At 38.8% G+C, this 20,412-nt stretch overlaps 1 protein-coding gene across 3 annotated transcripts in view; it reads right to left on the bottom strand.

Moving 5' to 3' along the window:
- LOC122279986 (187-kDa microtubule-associated protein AIR9-like) overlaps positions 1-19,894 on the bottom strand; it is a 45,325-nt gene extending 25,431 nt beyond the window's left edge. The window contains exons 1-18 of one of the 3 annotated variants that reach the window (XM_043090917.1): positions 19,703-19,894; positions 19,460-19,590; positions 18,325-19,184; positions 17,991-18,062; positions 17,148-17,213; positions 16,905-16,976; positions 16,734-16,799; positions 16,514-16,576; positions 16,367-16,432; positions 15,526-15,625; positions 15,227-15,328; positions 8,190-8,422; positions 7,957-8,071; positions 7,242-7,362; positions 6,931-7,106; positions 5,060-5,195; positions 4,591-4,691; positions 4,441-4,488 (exon numbers count right to left, since the gene is read on the bottom strand). In XM_043090917.1, the coding sequence (XP_042946851.1) occupies positions 4,441-4,488; positions 4,591-4,691; positions 5,060-5,195; positions 6,931-7,106; positions 7,242-7,362; positions 7,957-8,071; positions 8,190-8,422; positions 15,227-15,328; positions 15,526-15,625; positions 16,367-16,432; positions 16,514-16,576; positions 16,734-16,799; positions 16,905-16,976; positions 17,148-17,213; positions 17,991-18,062; positions 18,325-19,149 (2,362 nt within the window). In that variant the 5' untranslated portion in view covers positions 19,150-19,184; positions 19,460-19,590; positions 19,703-19,894. The remainder of the gene's footprint in view (positions 1-4,440; positions 4,489-4,590; positions 4,692-5,059; positions 5,196-6,930; positions 7,107-7,241; positions 7,363-7,956; positions 8,072-8,189; positions 8,423-15,226; positions 15,329-15,525; positions 15,626-16,366; positions 16,433-16,513; positions 16,577-16,733; positions 16,800-16,904; positions 16,977-17,147; positions 17,214-17,990; positions 18,063-18,324; positions 19,185-19,459; positions 19,591-19,702) is intronic. The other 2 variants (XM_043090918.1, XM_043090919.1) reach the window with 2 other exon arrangements.
- Between the last annotated feature and the right edge of the window lie 518 nt (positions 19,895-20,412).

The raw sequence follows: 20,412 nt of genomic DNA, 5'->3' as shown, positions 1-20,412 counted from the left end.
CGTTCCATTTACACTACAATGAGACCGCACCCCAGAAAAAAATTCAACTCTCACACTCATTTCTCCCCATCTCAAATCTCTTCTTCGACCAAAAAGCAACAGATCTCCCCCTCTCCTGCACAGATCTCCTCTTCCCTTGGTCCAAATCTCACATTTGCAGCCCTGCAGCCCGACGCCCACCTCTCAGAACCTTCATCGGCGAGCTCCCTCTCAACCTTCGCTGCCCAAAGATAAGGTTGGCTTTGAAATGGGACAAGAGGCTCGAGCTGGAGTACTGACTTTCAAGGAAGGAAAAGAATGACTGATCCAAGAGAATAGTGTGCAATTAGTTGTACTAAGGGACTCTTTTTCATCTCCAAAATATTTTGCCCAGTTTTGTTTTTTCCCTCAAAATACCAGTCTTTTTGCAATTTTTTTTTGCTTTAAATTTGCCCCATCGAACAAAAATATTTCTTTTTCCTCTCTCTTTCTTGTTTTGGTTGCCATAAATGTCAAGATAATTTAAAGGTGATTATAATTATAAGTCCATGAGGCTGATTAATCATATGAAAGTGGTACTGAACAACTTCGACAATAACAAAGTGATTGCCTTCTGCGAAAAGGGGACCGTTGTTAACAGGGAAAAAAAGCAGTCATATTCTTCTCCTTCTTTTTCTTCTTTTCAGCGGTGATATATACTGAAAACAAAGTTAAAAATAGAGTTAAGGTGGTCCAGAAACCACAGAACAACGGTCACAGATGACACTGCTGAAGTGCACTCCTGCGGCGGTGCTGAAGGCTTGAACAATAGAATGTTGAAGAATTGATTTCTATCGGGTGTGTAAGGGGTCTGAAAGATCTACTGTGATAAGGTCTATTGTGCTTTAGGTAAAATTGCGGATGTGGCAGATTGTGATTGAGGGCTGTTAAAGACAAAAGACCAGCCCAACCACTCCAAATCGGTTTTGTTCCAACAAAACTTATTTCATGCCCAAAAACAAAAAAAAATGTCCAATTAACCTTATAGGGGTAGTAAAGTAGAAACAAAATCTAATTTTTTGAGGAAGAAGCAGGCACTGACAAATTTTAGAAGGAAGAATTGACGCAAGAAGTCACTGACAAATCCAATTGACGCAAGAAGAGCCGAGGCATAATCATGGCTTAGAGCGAAGCTAGTGGTGAATTGGATTTCAAAAGAATATTTACTCATCTTTCAAAACGATTTTTCCCGTAAGGACCTCGTGTTCATTTGTCAATACGATCCATCCTAGGAAACAAGTCTTTTAAATACCAAAACCACCTAGTAGACAACCACTTATACGAGTCATTTAAAAATACCAGAAGTCGATATCCAAAGCACCAATGTAGCAGTGTGGTAGAAAATACAAAACCACCTAGTATTTTGATCATTGTGGTGTATGTAATGCATGCAAATTAATATGCAACTTACCTCAGAACATGGAACAATGAGAGCAGGGTCATAAATAACTTCATTATATAAAGTATAGAACATCATGCAAGACCTCCTCATGCTTGTATTCTATAATGACTTCCTTGACAGAAACTCCATAAAACTGAAGTTTCTACTCGATGTTGAAGTTACAGAATTGCAGAGTTATGCAAAAAGGTTTTGTTTTTATGCACCTGGCTCAATTAGATTAACTTCTATTCCAAAGAGGCTAATCTACCCTGTCCACAAACAAATTTGGTCACTGGACTGAGACTACTGTTAATAATACCGACCACACCATGTAGTCTACAAATGCAAAAGAGCAAATAAGATTTGCAAACCAAAGGCGAAACTGGTTCTCATAAACTAGAAATTATATTCTAGTTTTATCACTTTTGAATGTGTATATCACATAGAAACGATGGGAAACATAAAAGACGAATGGTTTAATAGCTCCGTGGATGTACATCTGCAAAATACATAGAAACAGAGGGAAGCATAAAAGAGGAATGGTTGAATGGCTACAGGGATGGACATCAACAAAATACTCCACCTTAATAACAATTCCGAGAGGTACTTTCGAAAATAAGACTAAACTGTCTTTATCTTGTTTGAAATACCTAACCTCTAGGGAGTATTTTGTTCCAATCCTAGTCCAGACGGTTTCTCTATGGGATTCTTCCAATTCTGTTAGGAGGTGGTGAACAAAGACTTGATGAAGGTTTTCAAGGAATTTGTCTCATTAGGTAAGTTCGAGAAAAGTCTCAATATCACTTTTATTATGCTTATTCCAAAGAAGGTTGGTGCTGTGAATGCTAAAGATTTTCGGCCTATTAGTCTTGTGAATGGGTGTATAAAATTATCTCCAAGGTTTTAGCAAACCGCTTGGGGGAGGTCTTGGGGAGGATTATTTCGAGACCACAGAACGCCTTTCTAAAAGGAAGACAAATATTGGATCTAGTAGTTATCGCCAATGAATGTCTAGATAGCATATTAAAATCAAGAGAACCAGGTGTTCTATGCAAGCTGGATATGAAGAATGTGTATGACCATGTTAACTGGAACTTCCTATTATACTTGCTTGGGAGGTGTGGATTCGGGGAGAGTGGTGTTCGTGTATTAGATACTGCATCTCGACTACGAGGTTCTCAGTTTTGATGAATGGTAGTCCAGTTGGTTTCTTTAACAGTTCACGCAGCCTAAGACAAGGTGATATGTTGTCCCCGCTTCTCTTAGTCATTGTTATGGAGGCACTTAGTAGGATGAAGTCGGCTATGGTGGACAATGGCTTTATGGCTGGATTTTCGATTGGTGACACCAATCGGGGCACCCTTAACATTTCTCATTTGTTGTCTGCAGATGACACCTTGGTATTATGTAAGGCAGACCAAAATCAAATTTATTATCTAAGGTGAATCTATCCAAACTAGAGCTGGTCCCAGTTGGAAACATTTGTGACCACTAACGGTTGGCCAACATTCTTGGATGCAAGGTCTCCACACTTCCCATGAAATACCTTGGCCTTCCTTTGGGGGCCACTTTTAGGGCTAAATCTATATGGGATGAAGCAATAGAAAAGATTGAACATAGATTGGGAGGTTGGAAGTGACTGTATTTGTCAAAAGGTGGGAGGACCATCCTAATCAAGCGGTGTATGGAGTGGGAGTTTGGAAGTACATACGAAGAGGGTGGGGGGTATTTGCTTGGCACACTAGAGTTGTGATGGGTGAACAAATCTAGAATCAAATTTTGGCTTGATTTATGATGCGGAGATCAAGCTCTTAAGGACACATTTCCTACAGTATGGGATGGAGTACTATGGAGGACAAGGGGTGTATGGAGTGGGAGTTTGGAAGCACATACAAAGAGGGTGGGGGGTATTTGCTTGACACACTAGAGATGTGATGGGTGACAGATCTAGAATAAAAATTTGGCTTGATTTATGATGCGGAGATCGAGCTCTTAAGGACACATTTCCTACAGTATTCAGGATTTTGTGAAGAGGAAGCATCAATTTTGGATCTCATAGAGATGTCCGGTGACTTAATCTAGTGGAATGTGAACTTCATGAGGGAGGCTCACGATTGGGAAGTTGACAATTTTGCTGATTTTTTCGGAACCTTATATGCCATGAGACTGAGCAATCAGGGTACAGATAAGCTATGGTGGACACCCGCTAGAAAAAGTGCTTTTTCTATCCGCTCATTTTATAAGACCCTCATCAGTCCACAACAATATAGCTTTCCGTGTAAAAGTATTTGGAGAAACAAGGCACCTCTTAAGGTGAACTTTTTCACTTGAACAGGGGCAAGATCTTGAACAAAGAATAATCTATGAAAATGATTGTTGTGGATTGGTGTTGTATGTGCAAAAAGAATGGTAAGACTGTGGATCATCTTCTACTGCATTGTAAGGCAGCTAGATCACTATGGGATGATGTCTTTAGAAGATTGAGTTAGCTTGGGTTCCTACTATCGTGGTTGAGCTCCTGGCTAGTTGGAAGAATTTGGACGGGATTCCACAAATCTCAGCCATGTGGAAGATGATTCCTGTATGCATTCTTTGGTGCCCATGGAAGGAACGAAATGATCAAACTTTTGAAAATAAGAAGCAAACATTGGAGGAGATTAAAGTGTTCTTTGTTAAAACTTTGTTCCTTTGGCGAGTGTTGTTAGCTGTAATGGTCTAAATTTTCATGATTTTCTTGTTTCTACCTCTCTCTTAGCTAGGTGTAAACTCTTGTATACCCTCTATGTACTTGGGCTATTATGCCTATTCATATTAATACAAATATCTTTTACTTATCAAAAAAATACCTAACCTCTTTTGGGGAACGATTTGTCATGGAATTGTATGAAGGAACAAGCAAAGGCAGTGGTCTACCAGAGTGCAATTGGCTCCTCCATATATGATTACTCATATGATAAAAACACATTACCCTTATTTAAACATAAGTACCTCGACACTATAGCAAATATAAGACTCAAAATGTTGCCCGCACTGAGAGGTACCTTGCTTCACTACATGAGACACTATTGATACACATTCTCCTTCCTGCCCTGAAAGATATACCAATTATGATGTTATGTAATGATTTGTGAGAAATCGATATTGTTAGCATACCTAGAACATTCTACAATATAGAAGGGCAATGGACAAACCTTCAAAATTGGTGGGTATATATACAAAAGCCAAGATTCGCCCAACATCGTCTTTTGTCAAGGTATACTCAGGTGTACCTGATGACACACGTACAAAGTCTCTGCAAGAGAAGCCAAAAAAATGGGGGTGGAGATCTAAATCGTAACATGAAAAAACCTAATTGAACATCAGTAATTTTCATGGGAAGAAAAGGTTCATATCAGCGTTAAGATGAAGAAATTTAAAAAAAAATAATAACTATAAAACACAATTAGATAGGATAATACTTTAAATGCAACAAAAGAACAAACAAGAACATATTTGAAAGAGGAAAGTAAGAAACAAAAGCTTAAAATTATAAATGATCTAGGCCAATAATAAACATGATCTATTAAACAAAATCATGGGAAACTTAATTCCTTGACTATGCAAGCAGCAAAAACTCAGGAGAAGGTGATATTTGCCGAGAGAAAATACATTTGTACTAACCCTGTATCCTTATTCTCGCGTAACCATTCAAACTTGCTGGGACCCTCTCTTCCTCCCAGATAATCACCAACTCCTTTGACAGTATTTCCTTCAACAGCATCTCCAATGATTCGGACATTACTGACTGATGGAGGAGCTGCCATCACAACACAAGATCAATAACATCCAAAAGAATGCATTTTGGGTTTTAACATGAAATACAAAAATAAGAAATTCAATAAAAAAAGAAATAGAATAATGTTAAATGGCACACATTATGAAATCCAATTGAAATTGATGACTGCTATGCTACATTTGATGGCAAGCATTAACTAGATCAAAAATCACAGCCACATACAATGAGCTCTAGCTCACATGAAACCTCCTTCCCTGTAAGAACATATGGAGTGTGTTGCAGCAGGTTAAAAACACACCGGGTTCATGTCTCTTATCAGGGAAAAAAAAAAAAAAAAAAAAAGAACATGCAACCACAGAAAATCAGCACCATTGCTATTTCCAAATAAAGCACAGATAACAAGACCCATAATTCAATTCCAGGGCAATTTGTATCAGTATTGGATGGGACCATTCACCTCTTCTCCTTCCACCAGGTTCATGTCTCTTATCGGGAAAAAAAAAAAAAAAAAACATGCAACCACAGAAAATCAGCACCATTGCTATTTCCAAATAAAGCACAGATAACAAGACCCATAATTCAATTCCAGGGAAATTTGTATCAGTATTGGATGGGACCATGCACCTCTTCTCCTTCCACCAGGTTCATGTCTCTTATCGGGGAAAAAAAAAAACATGCAACCACAGAAAATCAGCACCATTGCTATTTCCAAATAAAGCACAGATAACAAGACCCATAATTCAATTCCAGGGAAATTTGTATCAGTATTGGATGGGACCATTCACCTCTTCTCCTTCCAGCCAAGCAGGACAAGGGGTAATTATGGTTACTTAAGGAAGTTCCAATTCGATAGCAAGCTCTCGAGTTCTCATAGTTACAATGGCCATCAAGTACAAGTTCAAGCCTAAGCACCTCTTCCATATATTTACAATAAGCTTTAAGATTCTTTCAAGGTTGAGAATAGATAAGATAAAGAATGGGATGGTGTAGGGAGCTAGCAGTAAAATGGTTCCTCAGCTCCTCTTTTGCAGATCATAACCCCTATGTTAGGCCTCCAATTGATCAACACACCCTATATTCTGTAGCTATTTCTAGCCTAGCATCTCTTTTGCACGGACAGACCTCAAACTAAAATGCTAATAGATCATGTAATTTAGTTGGTGGATTTTGTTTCCTCCATAGTGCAGTATCAAAAAAACTACTACGAGGAATTATGTTCCCCTTTCAAAATCCTCCACAAAAAGAGAGTTATTTTTTGGACTTCAGATAAGAAAACCAGTAGCAAAAGTAAACATAAGATCATCACTTTCAGGATCTCTGCCCCAGCTCATTGTGCTGTTGTATTCCTTTGTTTAGGTGCTGTAAAATGCCTTTCTTTGTGCCATTTTTTCTGGCCTTCTTACAAATTTACTGAAAAAACACAAACACGTCCCCAAGCAAATCCAGGAATTTGCATTGGTCCATGAAGAGGCAGCAATTGAGCAACTTTAGAACACCAATCCAAGTGTATATCTGGTTAGCAAGAGCACTCTGCAATCTCCAACCCCAACATACATATAAACAATGTAAAACGAGCTAATCGAAAGACTAAGTTGCAGTTTCAAAACAGTTCCAAAGCCATTCAAATATATTCACAAAGGAAAGTCAAAAGATCTATTAAAAGGAAGACAAATTGATCAAGGTAAATTTAAAAAAGTAGATTATGAAAAAAAAAAAAGAAGAAGAAGAAGAAAGAAGATTTACTCCCCCCACACACCTGCTTTTACAAAATCAGTGTATTTATATTGAGGTTCTCCTTTGGCACCTTCTTCCGTTACAGGTGTATACATAAAAACCAAACTTGAATCAATGTCATCTATAGACAAGCGATACTCATCATCCTCTGCTCCAGTAATTACCACGGGGCTGCTGTTCCATTTTCTCCTTAACCAACTGAAAAATGTGTATTATTTTGTCACAACAATTTATATATACATGCATCATGCAATCATACATGAAAATCAGTAAATTTATATGAATAGTTGTGTGGAATTAAATGTGTGTAATAATTTTAATAATGCAACTCACCTAGCAACACCTTTCCCTGGAGTCCCACCACACCATGCAACCTCAGCATAACCCCTAATGGTATTTCCCTCCATCAATTCCCCAAGGACTTCAAGGTTCACAACCTTTGGAATTCCAGTTCCTTTGCAAGATAAGAAAAGGGAAAGGAAAAATTAAACATGAAAAAAAAAAAAGCACTAAAAGCATGATACAACTTGCACATAAGGAAACTATAGCAATAACGGTAGGATGAATCTAGATAAGGAAACTATAGCAATAACGGTAGGATTAATCTAGATAACATATTTGGACTGAGAGTTTAACCCACAAAAGAGATATATCCAAAAAAGAAAATTAAAATAACCATGAGGGAAAAAGGCAAAGCATTTACTTTTTACGTTTATCACACCACACTCTTCTACTTATTGAGACATAAAATTAGTCATGCAGGTAGAAGCCCAAAACAAGCTAGTGAGCTGGTAGCGCATGACTGAAATACTAAAACTTCAACAAATAAGAAAATCCTTGAAGAGGAAGTCGGGGAAATATCAGAAAGAATAGATGAATAACTAGACCTTTTGTTTATAAGCAAGAATAAAATTTTATTAATAGAAACAATAGGCATATGCATAACCCAACCACTAGGCACTAGAGATGGATACAGGCAAATTATGATTGACTAAAATGAACCTCTAAAATCAAATTCAATCTCAAAAAAGACAAAGAAAGAGTATACCTGGTGAAACTGGTGAGGATAGGGCAAAAATACAAGGATACTTTGTTTCTCCGAGTAGGGGAGTACATTCCACTTTCAAGATTTTACCAATGTCTTCTTGCTTTGGCCAGTAAACCTGGCATCGCATCATGCAGCACGGCATAAACAAAGAGACATTAACAGCAATTCAAAGTTAAAGCATGTTGTGTTATAAGTAAAAGTTCAAATACAATAATAGTACCAAAATTCATTACCTCTCCAGTAGCATCGGGAATTGCAGAAAAATCTGAAAGTATTCTCTCTCCCACAAACCATTGATAGCTTAAGACTAAGTGTGGGTCAGTGCTCAATGTGCTATCTTGGACAAAAGTAAAGTGACAGCGGCAAGCATCTTCTTCAAAAGGCTGATCAACAGAAGCTTCCTTGAGCAGGTACGCCGAAGGCAAATGATCCTTCCATTGCTCAACAAGAAAGCGAAGAGTTGACTCTGCCCATGAATCATAGATGCAAAATTACAACTTCCATGTTCATTAATATTATTTATAAACAAATATACAACTCAATTATTTGCACATTTACCCTGACACACAGATTATCTAGTTAAATCGAGCATTGCCAAACTCATACCACATGCTAGAACCTTTATGTAAAATTCATTTTAAATTTGAAAAAGTATTCCTGACTGAAAACACAATCACAGGTGTAGAATTACCGATACATTTTTTTTTTTATAGGTAATAGAACGCTTTATTAAGATAAAGATGGGCATAGCCCCGGTACACTGGAGGTATACATGAGCATACACCTATTTAAGAACTAGAAACAGAAGCAAGAAAATCATGGAAGCTTAGGCCATTAAAATCTAAAGCAATGGCCATAGAAATAAAGTCTTCCATAAGAAACTCCAAAACTCTTCCGAGGAACGTTCATGATCCTCGAAAAGTCTCTCGTTTCTTTCATTCCAAATACACCAACAAATACAAATTGGAGCCATCTTCCACAAAGATGCAATTTGCGGAGTCCCGGTGATTCCTCTCCAGCTTGCTAAAAGCTCCACCACCCGACCTGGCATTACCCATGCTATTCTCATTCTGTTGAAAAAGTAGTTCCATATCTCACTTGCGAACTTGCAGTGTAGGAGTATGTGGTCCACTATCTCTCCATTGTTTCTACACAAACAGCACCAGTCCACAATTATAAGGCCACGTCTTCTAAGATTGTCAGTGGTCAAAATCTTCCCTAGTGCTGCTGTCCAAACAAAGAATGCAGCCTTGGTGGGTGCTTTACTTCTCCAAATATTCTTCCATGGAAACTTGGGCCCTTGTTGCATGGTATTGGCTTCGTAAAAGGAATGTACCGAGAATTTCCCCTTTCTATTCGGACTCCATACCATCACATCTTCAGTTGTGGCAGCAATGGGCACACTGTATGGTAAATTCATACATTCCATCAAGTCATTTACTTCCCAATCGTTTGCATCCCTGGTAAGGCTAATATTCCACTCCTGTGTGTCTTGATTGATCACCCTCAAATCAGCCACCACAGCTACTTTTTCCCGTGCAATAGCGAAGATTGTGGGATAGGCATCTTTAAGAACCAGATCACCCGCCCACCTATCCATCCAAAAACTGATCCTACTACCATCCCCCAAACATAACCGGGTATTACAAGAAAAGGAATCTCACCCCTTCCTTATATACTTCCAAAGTCCCACACCATAAGTCCCCCTTCCCTCTTTTGAACACCAACCCCCACATTCACTGCCATACTTTATGTCAATCACTCTTTTCCATAATGCTTCCTTCTCAAAATTATACCGTCACAACCATTTACCCAACAATGTCATATTAAAGGCCCTTACATCCCGAACCCCCAACCCACCATCTCTCAACAGAGTACATATCTTATCCCATCCCACCAAATGATACTTGAACTCTTCTCCTATCCCACCCCATAGAAAATCTCGCTGAAGTTTTTCCAATCTCTGTGCAATGCTAACAGAGAGCGGGAATAAGGATAGATAGTATGTAGGAAGGTTAGATAAAGTACTTTTGATCAAAGTTATTCGTCCCCCTTTTGATAAGTATACCTTTTTCCACCCAGCCAGTCTACGTTCAAATTTTTCCAGCACCCCCTCCCAAATAGACTTTGCTTTGAATGAAGCCCCTAGTGGAAGGCCCAGATATTTCAAAGGCAAGGAAGAGACCACACAACCCAAGATGTTGGCTAAGCCCCTGATATTATTTACTTCCCCCACCGCAACCATCTCCGTTTTAGCAAGATTGATCTTCAACCCGAACATGGCTTCAAAGCAAAGCAAAATAGCCTTCAGGGACTCTATATGACATGCCTCTGCGTCGCAAAACAATAAAGTATCATCTGCAAACAAAAGGTGAGAAATAATGATGGAACCATGATTGCCCCCCACATTAAAACCTGAGAAAAATCCACCCCCTATCGCCGCTGACACCATTCTACTTAGTGCCTCCATCATCAGAACAAATAAGAGGGGGGATAAAGGATCTCATTGCCGCATCCCCCGCGAGCTATTAAAGAATCCCACTGGGTCCCCGTTAACCAAAACCGAGAATCGCACCGTTGATACACAGTGCCTTATCCACCGCCTCCATCTTGCCCCAAACCCACATCTATCCAACATATAAATCAAGAAATCCCAAATCACATGGTCGTACGCCTTCTCCATATCAAGTTTACACAAAATACCTGGGATTCCAGACCTGATTCTGCTGTCCAAACATTCATTTGCTATAAGAACCGAGTCTAGAATTTGCCTCCCCTCCACAAAGGCGTTTTGAGATTTAGAAATGATGTTTTCCATTACCGTACTCAACCTATTGGCAAGAACCTTTGAGAGTATCTTGTACACACTGCCCACAAGACTTATTGGTCTGAAATCAGAAACCTCCATTGCCCCAGCCTTTTTAGGGACTAAAGCAATAAAAGTTGCGTTTAAGCTTTTTTCAAATTTGCCATGCGTAAAGAATTCTTGAAAAACCAGCATTACTTCTTCTCTCACCACCTCCCAACAAGATTGAAAAAAAGCCATAGTAAAACCACCCAGCCCTGGTGCTTTATCCTTGTTCATTTTCTTAATAACTTGGTGTACCTCTTCCTCTTAAAACGGTCTCTCCAACCAATCTCTACTAGTTTGATCTATGGTCTCAAAAGCTAAGCCATCTAGAGTCGGCCTCCATTCATGCGGTTCCGCTAGCAACTGTTGAAAATGACCAACCACATGTTCCTTTATCACCTCTTGATCTGAAATATTTTCACCATTAATGTTCATGGACTCAAAGGCATTGAATCTCCTATGCGCATTAGCCACCCGGTGAAAAAATTGTGTACACTTATCCCCCTCTCTTAGCCACAAAGCCCTTGACTTTTGCCTCCACGATATTTCCTCCATTAAAATCAATCTTTCTAATTCAGCAATAACTTGAACTTTACGGTTATTCCCCTCCCCTACTCCCTCCAAGGTTTGTAACTCTTGAAGCAAATTCTTTTTCTGAGAGGTTACATCACCAAATACCTGTTCATTCCATATCTTCAAGTCCTTCTTCAATGCTTTCAGCTTTTCCGCCAAAACCTTACTCGGATTACCTTCGAAGGAATATGAACTCCACCATTGCCTAATCAAATCCACAAACCCCTCAACTTTTAGCCACATGTTTTCAAACTTAAATGGCCTTCTACCCCCTTGTATGCCACCACCGTATAACATTATGGGAAAATGATTCGAACATATTCTCGGGAATCTTTTCTAACTTAGGCCGGGATAATGTGATTCCCACGAAGGGGAAAGAATAAATCTGTCCAACCTTGACCACACATGGTTGTTGGACCAAGTAAATTCCCCTCCCATTAATGGTATATCCATAAGTCCCATCTTAGAAATGAAGTCTGAAAAATCCGCCATGGCTTGATTTTGACGACCCCCCCTGATCTCTCACTAGAGAATCTTGTCACATTAAAATCCCCTCCGATACACCATGGAGCTTCCCACCATGAGCATAACCCAGCTAACTCCTCCCAAAGTAGCCGCCTTTCGCTATCTATATTAGGACCATAAACCCCAGCAAAGGCCCACAAAAAACCATCATCTATATTTTTGAAGAGACATCCCACTGAGTGTTCTCCCATGAACTCTTCTATGATCTCCACCACCCTCTTATCCCACATAACCAAGATCCCTCCGGAAGCCCCGTTTGACGGTAAGAAGTTCCAGCCTACATAAATGCAACTCCACATACTTCTAATATTCCTGTATCAATCTGCTTCAACTTTGTTTCCTGTAGACAAATTATATCCCCCTTCCATTGTCTTAATAAAGCTCTTACACGGAGACGTTTATTAATCTCGTTAAGACCCCTAACATTCCAGCTTATTATTTTGGGCTTCATTTAACAACTGATCCGACCCTCCCTTTGTTTCTTCCACGGCTTGCACTCCCCTCCTTGCCATCATAGTTGATGGACCAGGTCAGTCTCCTCAACTCCCTCTCTTTTAGACCCAGCCCCATGCTGGCCTGCCTCAATGGCTATAATCAAGGCTTTAAACTGTTCTTCATAACCCACGCAAGAGATTCCCAAACAATTTTGAAGATCCTCTATCGTTTTCAAAATCCATTCGGATGATCTAGTAGGAGATAACATACTGATAGGGGTTGGGTCTGCCTCAACATCTTCCTCCCCCTCTAAAACACTGTCACATGGGTCAAACAGGACCAGATTTCCCTCCCCCTCTATTTTCTCTTGATCTGCCAAGACCTTCTTAGTCACCATAGCTAAGGAATGCATATCAGTTTCCTCATGTTCCTCTCCCATCTTACACACATCTCTCCAAGAACTGAAATTAACCTGCACTAAGTCAAGTGGCATTGAAAAAACCATTTCTTCCCCTTGCTGGTCACCTACGCTCAAAGACAAATTTTCTCCCTCTATGATTTCCCCTGTTTCTATACACAAACTTACTCCTGAAACATCACAAGCCTCCATTGACCCTTTCTGTATCTATTCAGACACAGGATTCGAATTTTTCTGTGGTACTGGAGACTCCATGACTTTACCGAAAAAAGGCTCCCTCGCCGTCTCCTCCTCCAGCGGCAGCCTCAACTTCGAACCACCACCAGACGGCTCGCCTCCCTCCATCGGCCCATTCTGTCCGAGACCCAGTCCAAGACTCGGGCCCACTGGGTGTATATCGGGCCCCTTCGAAAAACCCAGAGCCGAAACATGGATTTGGCCTCCAGTGGCTATCCATTTCTTACATGGGCTTTTGGCCGGCCCCATCCCAATGGGGACCATCTTCCCCTTACCTTTTTGAAGCCCATAAACCAATTCCTCATCTCCCCTGTTTCCAGTTCTTCACCATTATCCTCAAAGCCCACCTGCGTGGGCCTTTCCTCTACCTGGCCCAGACCCACATTCCCCCCCTCCTCAACGCTGCGTTTCAATAAAGCCATAGACTCCTACAGAAAACCCACTTGCTTCTCCATTTCAGCCAACGCATGAACCACAGTTTCCATATTCAAACCCAACACCCCTCTGCCATCACCTACGCGACATTGACTCTTCACCAGAGAGGAAAACTCAACTGCTCCCTCTGCATTTTTTGGCGCCCGAGACACGGCTTCACTGTACGAAAGGGGATGGTTCCCTTGCGACGATGAAGGAATTTGCAATGTACAGCTACCCCTGTTTTGCCCTCCCGGAGCAAAGTATGTTACTGAGAGTTCCTGCAGCAACTCCTCAAGGTTCCTCCACCCCACCCCCTTCTTTCCTTCTAGTATCATTATCATACCACAACATTTCCCTTGGCCAAACTCTGATAAGGAGAAAAAACTACCATAAGAGTTACGATGTCTCTACATCACCAGAACTTGAGACCCACTTCTACGTGACTTAATAAACTCTAATAGCCCCTGGTATGCTACACCTTCCTTAACCATTGCAGCCAACCACCCCAAGGATCCTTGGTCAAGAGATATATGATTTATAGCTCTACAACTGATCTCTGTACATCTCCACCACCTCTCACTAACCTTCTCAAACTCAAAGCATTTCTGGTCAATAATAATGTTCCTAATCCACCCCATCTCAACACAGCTACTTCTAGATTAAAACACACAACTGGACTAAGAGACTGATCTAAGCACCTCTGATACAACCACCATCGAAATGGATCATTGTATTTTCTCAGGTGTGAGCATTGTCGATAGAGACAAACTTACACCATTCAATATGTGGTAAACAGTGAACTTGCACGTAAGATTCAAAGGGCAAGCAATACAAGGATATCAAGTTATCAACAATATCAAGTTATCAACTATTCTCTCCAGATAACTGTTGTTGGAACTCCCAGTAAATGTCAACAGAATATACAGGAAACTATGAAATGTTGCAAACATCTATTTTTCAAACATTATGAAGTTCATTGGAAAAAGTCCTGTGTACATGGGCTATGCCTATTATTTTTCACCAATAAAATTCTTCATTACTTGTCAAAAAAATTGAAGTTCGCTGGAAAATAGCAAGATTAATTCTGTTTGGGTTCTTACCACATTAAATATTCAATAAAGTATTGCAGCCACTATGAAGAAGCAAAGGTAAATTTTCCAACTTAAATCAATAAATAATGGTGCATACCAATGACATAAAAATCACTGGTTTACTGAATTTCAAAAGATATGTACATCAATTTTTGGCAGCATCAGTGGCAAAGATAATGCACTAGGAACCGTGAATATTCCAAAACCCTAAAGGGAGGAGGCAAGGATGCTGTCTTAGTTGGGTCATCTTGAAGCCAACTTCTATTTTCCCCTAGTTTTTGTATCACGACGTTGATTGTACTTTACTTGTACTATAGGTAGGGAAAATAGTTTATTTTCCCTTTAAATATCATCTGTGGACCATGAATGTGCTTCTTCGTTATCTAGTATTGCTTTTAGATAGGCTTTTAAATGCTTTGAGGTCTGTTATTTTACTGTTGAGAGGAAGTTTTGAATGTTCATATCATCCATCATGCATTTCATTAAATTTTAAATACAAAACATTATAATCGAAAATGTGATGGAACTATTTATATTCCCCATACACATTGCATGTACTTAGAATTGTAACTTGTCCATCCCATACCAATTAAACAAAATAGCCAGTCCTGTCCTATTAATACAAAACCAAACACACAATGAAACCCATATATGATGCTATAAATGATTAATAAAAGCTCACAAAGCAGCTATTGGAAAAAATTGGATTTCCTGATTATGCACCTGCTGCATGCTCTGGACGGCAAAACTCCCAACCATCTCTAATGCACAAAGCTGTATGCGCAGGATAACGCTTTGCTAAAGCTAGCTCATCCCGGGATAGATCTGAGTTTTTATATCAACACAAAATGAAAATTGTATAGAAATTAAACTACAAGAAAAATATTAATTTGTAAAGATATTTCTAAAGTAAGAAGCACACTAAAGTGAGTGACTGTCATTAGAAAAAAAATAGAATAAAATAAGAAAGGAGACAACACAGTTAACGTGTCAAAACCAAAACATAAATATATTACAAATACCTCTATCATTGAACTTTTTCAAGGTAGGACCAGCAAGCAAAATGGAAGCTGCTCGTAAGTGAGGCATTTTAAGAATAGGATTCTCCTCCACTCTTAAATGCTGCAGCATGACATAACACTCACAAGTATAAGCATAAATTATATGCTTGTATATTATGTAGACAGTAATTAAGTAAGAAATTGCCTCATAATGAATCCCTCACATTGTATCCTTGACTCTTGTACCACTTGGTACATATAAAATCAAATATTTTACAATCTGAAAATAAATATATACATATCTATGAATTTAAATAGAAAAACAGTAAACTGAGACTGATAGTCACTGGCTTTGCTTTAGTTGCAAGTCAAGGCGTTGAATGCATCAAATTTAGAAACAGCATATCCAGAACAAAGCTTCTACAGCTCCTCTTCAAACATGGTAATTGCTAAAACAAAGGATCCAATTTCAAAATGATGGAAGCCAAGATTTCCCAAGGTGAAAAGTTGGACAATCAAGATACTTTAAATTGTCTTTCATCCACAAGCCCTACAAATCCTTATATAAACTCTTTATTAGCCATTCAAATCCCTTTTCTCTATTTCTGTAAGTTGCAAAGTTATGCAACTAAAACTTCTTGAATCTACCATTCTCAATGTTTTGTAGATAAGTGAAAATAATGACGGTGATTTTAACCTATGCTCACTACAGTAATTCCATATCACATTGAATATCCTATGTGACGAACAAGAGTGCTAATGACCCACATAAGGCTACTTGAGTTAAAACAAGAGCATGTAATACTACTTGAGAAACTAATTATGATGCAGCAGGTCTAACAAGCAAAATTGCAATACCAACCTCAAGAACTGGTAAATGTGGAAAACCCTTGAGAGTTGAAATTTTGTTTTTGCTGGCAGCTAATACCTACATGACAATTGTAAAAGTACGATGAATCCATACATTGATACAGAGGAAGAAACAAGCTGCATAAAAACAAGAAAGAACCTGTAGTCGAGGTTGGCTTGCCATTGCAAGAGACTTCAACTTATTTTGAGCAACAGAAAGAAACTGCAAAAGAAGAGGTGGAGAGGAGGGAAAAATACAGTTATTTTAAGCTTTCAACCAACTGAAACGTTCACATTATTGACAAGTAATAAGGAATTTTATTGATGAGGATGATAGACAAAGCATACAGAAGAGAGACACCTACTTATGAAAGGCATACCTCTAAATTTGGAAGCTGTGGGAGGCTTGCAAGTGATGTGATTTGATTTCCAGCAAGATAGAGTTGCTGCAACAGTAATAACGTAATAAACATGCAGAACCTGTTGCATTGATAACTCCAACAAGTGCTGACTCATTGTAATTCAGAGATGAATACATATGAGACACATACCTGTAGAGCTTTGCAATCCTTAAGAGGTTCAAATCCAGGCCCTTTAAAGTCATTGAAGCTCAAATCAAGAACCTGTGAAGAAACAGTACTACCAATAATCGCAAGCTATTTATTTGCAATTATACATACAAAATTAGATGACGACTTTTTACCTTCTGGAAAAAAAATGTTCACTGAATAGAATCAAGAAAGAAATTGGTGTGTGTGGGTGCGTGTGTCTATATTTATCTTGAAATAACAAACCTTCACCCGCTTCAGTATCTCAACTCCTTCCAATGTAGACAAGAGATTGTCTCTGAGATACACAAACTGCAAAAGAGGATTATCACTACCCTTTTGTTCAATCATGCTACAAAACCGTGATCAGACACAACAGAAAAATAGTTTAGTTTGAGACAGTTTCGAGTTTTGAAGTAGTTCTGGTTATTTCGTTTGAGACAGTTCTGAGTTTTGAAGTAGTTCTGGTTATTTAGTTTGAGACAGATCCAAGTTGGGTAGTAGTTTGGGTTTTACTTATATAGCACAGAAAAGAAAATAAGAAATCTCAAAGTAACTAAAGCAAGGGCTCCAGGAAAATAAGAAATCTCAAAGTTTCCATCATCAAATGCACTTTATTGAGTAGTCAAATAATCAAGAGAGAATTTCTCTTATCAAAAAAGAACTTAGACATGGTTTTTCAAATTTTGTTGCATACTCTTCTTCTCCATAACTCAAAATCAATCTTTCAAGGCAACAAAGAATTTCACAGAAAGCCAGCTTCAGAAGACTCTTATTTTTATGGTAGAAGCTCCAATTCTACAAGAAGAACACTGCTACAACTAGATTACAGTTGCTTGAAAGTAAAACATACCACTTATATGGTAACCCCATGCAAGTAAACCTCTACATTACTTAGGAGATAAGTTTAGCATCAATTGCAAAGCTATTTCAAGGGTCAAGACTTTGAGGCATAGAAGTTAATCCACAAGACATAATCACAGAATTCAAAAACAATATTAACAAGGCATTTAATTATCAAATGGAGGAATCTATCTTCATTAAATGATGTAAGTAAGTAATAATACATCAGATAAAAGATCAATTTACCTCTAAATTTGCTGACAAGTTCAAGCCACTAGCATTGAGACTGCGAACTCTATGACCTCGAAGATCCAACCTCTGATATAAACAAATCACCAATAAACAACGAATGAAAAGCTTTTATGTCCGATATGATATTCGATGAACGTTCATTTCAAAAACCATGAGAATGAACCATATATACTGAAGAGGGAGAAGCATTGTGTGAATAAAATACAGCAAACTAATGTTGAGCAGCTTTACCCTTCAAAGTAAACCTAATTTCTCTATTTAAATAGATCCCTATTAAGCTAGGGTTGTAGCACCGAACACAAATTAAAGTTTTGCAGATGGTGCGTACCACATCATCACCAGCTTTAATCTCCACGTGTGGTAGGACAATGAACCTAGAATCTCGGCTTTCAGGAGTTGCCGCTTTCCTCCGTGCAGATAAACTGGAGCTCCTATCTACAGATGACGACAAAGAGCCAGCTCTCAATCCACTGGAAACTGAAGGTGACCGAGCTGATGGTGAAGAAATCATTGAAACCGTCTTCCTAATCCCACTGCTGCCACTACTGCCCAACATAGTAGAAGAAACCCTTCTTGAAGAAGAAGAAGAAGTGGCTGATGATGCTGGCTTAACTAAAGGCTTCCTCACAATTTCCCGCTTACCAACATCGGACGCAGTTGATGTGTTCAGACTGCGACCAACTGGTGACACAGGAACGGACTTTCTAGTCTCCGAAACACTTGCTCTCGTTGAAGTTTTGGTAACAGGAGAAGGCACTGAACTCCTTCTAGCTTCCGGGAGAGACCGCCTAACCGTTTCCGAACCAGAAGTAGTAGTGTTTTTCCCCGCAACCGAACCAGCATTGCTTTGCCGCCTCTCGGGCAAACCTCCCGTACTGTTTCGCCTTGCCGCCGGAACCCCATTTGAACTTTTCAATGATGCACTTACAGTTGGTTTCATCACAGACGAGGTAGAGTCCAAACCCGCTTTGGACTCCAATCTCTTCCTAACAGGAACCGTTGCGGCCGAGACCTTTAAGGCAGATGCAACGCTAGGTTTTACAGCTTTCGAAACCTTTTTTCCGCTTTCTGATGAACCAGCAGAGGCCTGATTCTCTGACATTTGGGGCTTTTCCACTGCATCATCGCCCGCATGTACAAGGGGCTCCTCCATCTTAGCACCAGCTCAAGCAAATTGAAACTAACAACCTGATCCACCAACAGCCAAACAAAAGTGAAAATTTCACCAACGCGCTGTTTGCTTTGAATCTTAAGTCTTTTCACATTGATTTCAAAATGCATACAACTCGACTCCCTATGCAATTATTTAGTTAGCTGAGCGATCATTATCATTTTTTGGTTACCAAACGTAAAATTCAAATTCATTTTCTCGAACTTTCTGAACTAGATGAAAGTTCAGTTCAAACTACATTTACAGAAGAAGAAGAAGAAGAAAACTAAAGATAATAGCTAGAGCCACTTACAAGTCCAAAACTTGTCAAGATATTGAAATTTTTCAGAACCGACACACCTACTCTCGAACGCAGAAAACCATACGTGGATCTGTGCAAAAATGCAGCTTCTTTAACCGATAAATTAAAGCTTCCAGGTCGATCTAATTCAGAGAACTCTTGTAAATGAAACAGAAAAGAGAGAGAAAAAAAAAAAGCGACGCAAGAAGCACAATGTGAACACAAATTCAAAATCAGAGAGAGAGCAAAAATTACACTAGAATAATGCTTCAGATCTGGAGAGACAAGAAACTGAAACCGAAACCGAGAAGCATCTCTAAGATTTTGATATCCAGAAGAGAAACATGAGGAATTTTCGAGGCGTGAAACCAAAAAGGAAAAAGCGTACGAGAGAGAGACTGCTGAGCCACCAATGAGGACAGAAAGTTTGGGAAAGGAGCAGCTAAGGGAGAGTATATGATTTGAAATATATTCCAAAAAATATTTTGCGTATAAAAGATAACGTTAAATTAATCTGACGACGACGGGAATTGGCGGAAACAGACACGCACCCTGGCCCTATTTAAAACTACTGTTTTATTATTATTTTTTTAAATAATTTTAAGTATAATCATAAAATATATAAATATTATATAATTATTTTAAAAAAATTAAATTTATTATTAAAAAATTTCATATAAAATTTCATATTTATTTATTTTTTTTAATCATTATAAGACATTTACATACTCACAATTATAATTATTATTATTTTTTTATTTTTTATATGTGTTTTCTTAAACTCTCATTGATACGTGTCTAACATGTACTTCTCTACCATGTCTATACCTTTCTCTATCATGTACTTATAGTCTTACAAAATGAATGTTTTTAAGTTACCTAAGAGGCCTTGTCATGAGATTCCAGATATGTTGACTAACTTAGGTGGGGGAAGAAAGAGAGGAGAGGAATGCATTGCTGGAGTT

Source organism: Carya illinoinensis, chromosome 10 (genome assembly GCF_018687715.1).
Source record: "Carya illinoinensis cultivar Pawnee chromosome 10, C.illinoinensisPawnee_v1, whole genome shotgun sequence".
Lineage (NCBI taxonomy): Eukaryota > Viridiplantae > Streptophyta > Magnoliopsida > Fagales > Juglandaceae > Carya > Carya illinoinensis.
This window is presented reverse-complemented; position numbering and strand designations above follow the sequence as displayed.